General features: G+C 37.2%; 1 protein-coding gene across 1 annotated transcript in view; it reads left to right on the top strand.

Annotated features, from left to right (window-relative positions):
- The window catches only part of IFT88 (intraflagellar transport 88), a 223,394-nt gene that overhangs the window by 146,738 nt on the left and 71,774 nt on the right, over nucleotides 1–4,882 (top strand). Inside the window, exon 22 of the mRNA XM_007942504.2 lies at nucleotides 541–647. Within this exon, the coding sequence (XP_007940695.1) occupies nucleotides 541–647 (107 nt within the window). The remainder of the gene's footprint in view (nucleotides 1–540; nucleotides 648–4,882) is intronic.

The following is a 4,882-nucleotide window of genomic DNA, read 5'->3' on the forward strand; positions in this document are numbered from 1 at the left end:
CCCATCTTCCTTCCGAGGAGTGGCTGGTGGGTTTGAACCACTAGCCTTCTGGTTAGCAGTCAAGTGCCTTAGGCACTGTGCTACCAGAGCTCCCTGTGTGTATATGGGGGGGGGGGCTGTCATTCTTTGCATTGTACAATGTTTAGCAGCATTCTTGGCCACTACCCACCAGATGCCAGTAGTACTCCCCAGCCTAGGCCATGACAAATCAAAAATGTTTCTAGACATTGCCAGTGTCCAAGGCTGGGAGTAATTGCAGTAGCCTATTTAGGTTCCAGATCAGAACATTAATCACTGTTGCGTCTGCCAGAGTTCATACTCTGTCCTAGCACTGTCCTCATGTTAATGTTCCTGCAGGGCAGATGAGCAGAATCTAAAGAACAGTTCTTCCAGATCTAGAGAATGAGAAGAGTACTGTTTCAGGAGAGGAGCACTATTTGTGAGCATCATTCCTGAGTCCCAGAAGATTTGAATTTATTGATTTCTTGTGCTTTCAACACTATGCATAAATGCTTTCTAAATATATTTTTCACAATTTAGGTTTGCGTTTCTTGGTTCGTCTATGCACAGATATCGGATTAAAAGAAGTTCAAGAGTATGCAACAAAACTCAAGAGACTGGAAAAAATGAAAGAAATAAGGGAACAGGTATCTCACGTCGGCTGAAACTTGCTGTCTGCTAATTTTCAAAATGTCATCCTTTTATAGCTCAAATGAGTGATGTTAGGAGCCTCTACCTGAAAAACAGAACTGAAATATTTGTATGTATTTATGCTGGCATAATAGGGGGTATAAATAAAATTCAAGTTTTAAGATAAAATTATGTCAAAAAAGGGTTTCCAAATTGGAGCAAGTGCAGTTGATTCAGTAGAGTGTCTGGCTGAGTAGCTACCAACAGACAAATACTTGTAGTTTTCCACAGCATGAAATCAGTTACAGGTTAATTTACATACTAAATTTCATGTGATTGGAGAGCTCTGTGGCCCATTGAGAATAAGCAGCAATTACTTGTTCACAACAATAGTCCTTTTCTTCAAGTTGTTTCATTGTGTAGTAGAGCACTGCATTTATATTAATATAAATGGAAGCACTTTAAGTACATTTTTATTTTTTTCACACAGCATATGGAAAGCAATCTTCTTATTTTCACTTCTTTAAAAGAATAATTTCTACAAGTTTGAATATAGGATATTTTAATCATAAAGCATGTTTTTAATATGATTTTGTACTATCTGCCTAAAACACTATCAGTACCTCATCTCTGTGTGTTCCATTTCCTATACCTCTACTTCTGAATTTTACATTTATTATTTCCTTGCTTAAAACAGAACAGTAACAAAAATCTTTTTTCTATACATATTCCCAAATGATAATATTGTTTAGTTTTGCATGATATTGAGTCTTATTAAAATAAAAGAAATTTTATTCTTGATACTATTTCTCAGAAATACAGTTTTGAGAGAGGAATTAAATTTTTGTTACAACATTGGAAAAATGTAAAGATAAAAGACTTTTCCAAGAATTTAAGAATTTTGGCTGTGGAGAGAATCAAAATTCTATGTTTGCTTTCAAGACATGGTTAAATTACCAGTTGGGAGGATTGTGAGCACTGCTGTCAAATCAGATCTGACTCATAGCCACCCCTCTTGGGTTTCCGAGGCAGTATCCCTACGGAAGTAGATTGCCCAACTTTCCTTCCGAGGGTAGCTGGTGGGTTTGAACCACCAGCCTTCTGGTTAGCAGTCATATGCCTTAGGCACTACACTACCGGAGCTCCTGTTCTATAAAATATCAAGTTGATATTAAGATACTGGGCTAGGGTACAGAGTCAAAACCTGTGAAGACCAATGCAATAAAACCCAAATCAAACCCACTGCCATAGAGTCAATTCCAACTCATAGCAACCCAATGAGACAGAATAGAAATTCTCCATAGGGTTTCCAAGGCTGTAAATCTTTACAAAGCCTCATCTTTCTCCTGTGGAGCAGCTAGTAGGTTTGAACCATGGCCCTTTTGGTTAATAGCTCAGTGCTTTAACCACAGCAGCACCAGAGTTCCATGTACCAAATGCTAATTAATTAGATGGCCTGTATGATAGTTGTGTAAAATTTAAACTGGTATCATAATCGTTATCAAATCACTATTAAATTTGTTTCATTAATAAAAAAAAGAAGTATATTCCAAACCAAGAACATTATTTAGTGCTCCAAATTAATTTGCCAAGCTACCAAGTATAGAACCATAAATGTATGTAGACAGAGTAAAATTCTCAAGACTTCATGAGTTTAAGTATCAGTAGTTCAAGTTATATGTGCTGAACAGTGTAAAAACTAATACAAATTATGGATCATGTGTAATACACTTCTCTTAACTTCTATAACCTTAAATAGAAAATTGGTCTATTTATTACCATCTCTGTCAGGAGCCCTGGTAGCACAGGGTTAAGTGCTTGGCTGCTAACCAAAAGGTCAACGGTTTGAACCCACCAGCCACTCTGCAGAAAGAGGATGGGGCAGTCTACTTCCATACATATTTACCACCTTGGAAACCCAGTGGGTGTCGCTGTGAGTCAGAATTGACTTGATGGCCGTGAGTTTGGTTTTTGACTTTCTTTCCATTAGAATATTTATATGTTATTTTCAGTGTAGTCAGCTTTACTTCTCTCATATTTTTGACCTCTTTTCATATCCATCAGAATTTCCAGAAAAATAAATAAAACATAAGGGCCTGTACTGAGTATATTTTTTTAAAAAAAGAAACCTTTGCTTAGTAGGCCTTATTTTCACAGGTATGATGCAAATTAGTACTGTCAACTGTATTTCCGGGAGAATATTTAAAAAGTCATAGGAACAAATCATTTGTCAGGCACCCCCAGGAAGTTTAGAAATACTAATTTTTCAATAAATAACCGATTTATTAACTGCAAATAGTCCTTATGTTGAGCTCACTAAAATAATTCCCTAATGGCCTTATTAACAACATTTTCATAAATTCATATGAACTATCTATCACTGATGCATTTAAATTGAGTGTTTATCTTAGTCCAAATTATTAAGGTCCCACTGTGGCTCTGGTGACATACCGCCTAAGGCATTTGACTGCTAACCAGAAGGCTGGCAGTTCAAACCCAGCAGCTGCTCCTCAGAAGGAAGATTGGGCAATCTACTTCCATAGTGATATCGCCTTGGAAACCCAAGGAGCAGGCCACTATGGGTCAGATTCGACTCGATGGCAGTGAGTTTGGTTTGGTTTTATGGTTCAGCAATGCCTCTTTCACTAAGATTTTATCACTACTCTCGTAGTCTATATAAAGCCCTATGCCGTTTAGATATCTTCGATCAAAATAGCTTCTCTGTACTATTTTTCCCCACCAACTTTGTTATACCTTAATCCTTCTTCAGTATTAAATTCATAGTGCTCATCGGAAGGAATGTTGAGCAATCTACTTCCGTAGTGATACTGCCTCGGAACCCAAGGAGGGGTCACTATGAGTTGGGTCCGACTCGATGGCACATAACAACATCATCCACAAAGTACTGAAATAAACATTTAACCTTGCTTTCCAGTTTCCTTGAAATCTAGTTGCTTTGTCTAGACTTGACCATTAATGGCTCCTTTGCTTTTCTTCCACAGTGCTTCTCCTTGTTTCTTAAGTTGTTCCGTATGCAGAGAAAGAGTTTTCTCCATTATTCTTAGGTCCTACTCATTAAATCAACATCAAAGAAATGTTTTCTCATTGAAGCTTTGCTTTTTTAAGCTCAAACTACAGGGGAAAGTCAGTGGAAAAGAAAGGTCCTAGGAAGAAGCAGCTTAACAAGAAAGAACTCTCAGATACTTGAGCTCTAACTTCTCTTGCAATCTGACCTCTCAGTTAATTATTATATGTCCCATTTCAGTTTGTCTTATATTGTGAGCCCAGAGGGCAAGACATTCTATTCCCTGCTCTGTGTAGTGAGAAAACACTATTAGCTATGAAACAAAGTGTAATAGAGAAACTTCTGAATTAAGGATCCTCTCTCCTTTTCTAAATTTGAGCTTAAAACTTCTTGTTACTTTTTCTGTGTATTTCTTATGTAAATTCTGTCCCAATGCAAAAGCTTAATATTTTTCTTGCATAATTAAAATTTCTTCATGAACAGCATTTTTTAAGCCTGGAAAATACCTCATTATATAAATATATCTTGATTTATTTAAATATTTTCACTTTGTTAGATAAAAACCAAAACCAAACTTGCTGCCATCGAGCCGATCTTGACTCATAAGCCACTCCCATGGGGCTTCTGATGCCATGAATCTTTATGGAAGCAGACTGTGCCTCATCTTTTTCCACAGAGCAGCTGGTGGGTTCGAACTGCTGACCTTCTGGTTAACAGCTAGCATAGCGCCTAAGGCACTTGACTGCTAACCAGAAGGCTGGCAGTTCAAACCCACCAGCCACTACTCTGAAAGAAGATGGGGCAGTCTACTTCCGTAGTGATACTGCCTCAGAAACCCAAGGAGGGGTCGCTATGAGTCTGACTCGACGGCACATAACAACAACAACAACAACATCTTTCCTGTAGTTGTTAACTTTCTATGATCAGTCTAATTCTTGGGTGTTTCTTGCTATAGTTATTGGTTCTATAATTTTGTTTTGTTAGTTTAATTAATTATATTACAGAATCACAACCTAGCAGCATATTTAAAAAAAAAAAAAAAAAACTCACTGCCTCCGAGTGGATTCTAACTCATAGCAACTCCCATTGGGTTTCCAAGGCTGTAAATCTTATTTATTTATTTATTTATTGTGATTTGGGTGAGGATTTACAGAGCAAATTCACTTTCCATACAGCAGTTCACATATACTTTGTCTCATGTCATTGACCACAGTTTACCACAATGCA

The sequence above is a fragment of the Orycteropus afer genome, unplaced genomic scaffold (assembly GCF_000298275.1).
Source record: "Orycteropus afer afer isolate SDZICR_OR568_19922 unplaced genomic scaffold, OryAfe1.0 scaffold00092, whole genome shotgun sequence".
NCBI classification, from domain to species: Eukaryota; Metazoa; Chordata; class Mammalia; order Tubulidentata; family Orycteropodidae; genus Orycteropus; species Orycteropus afer.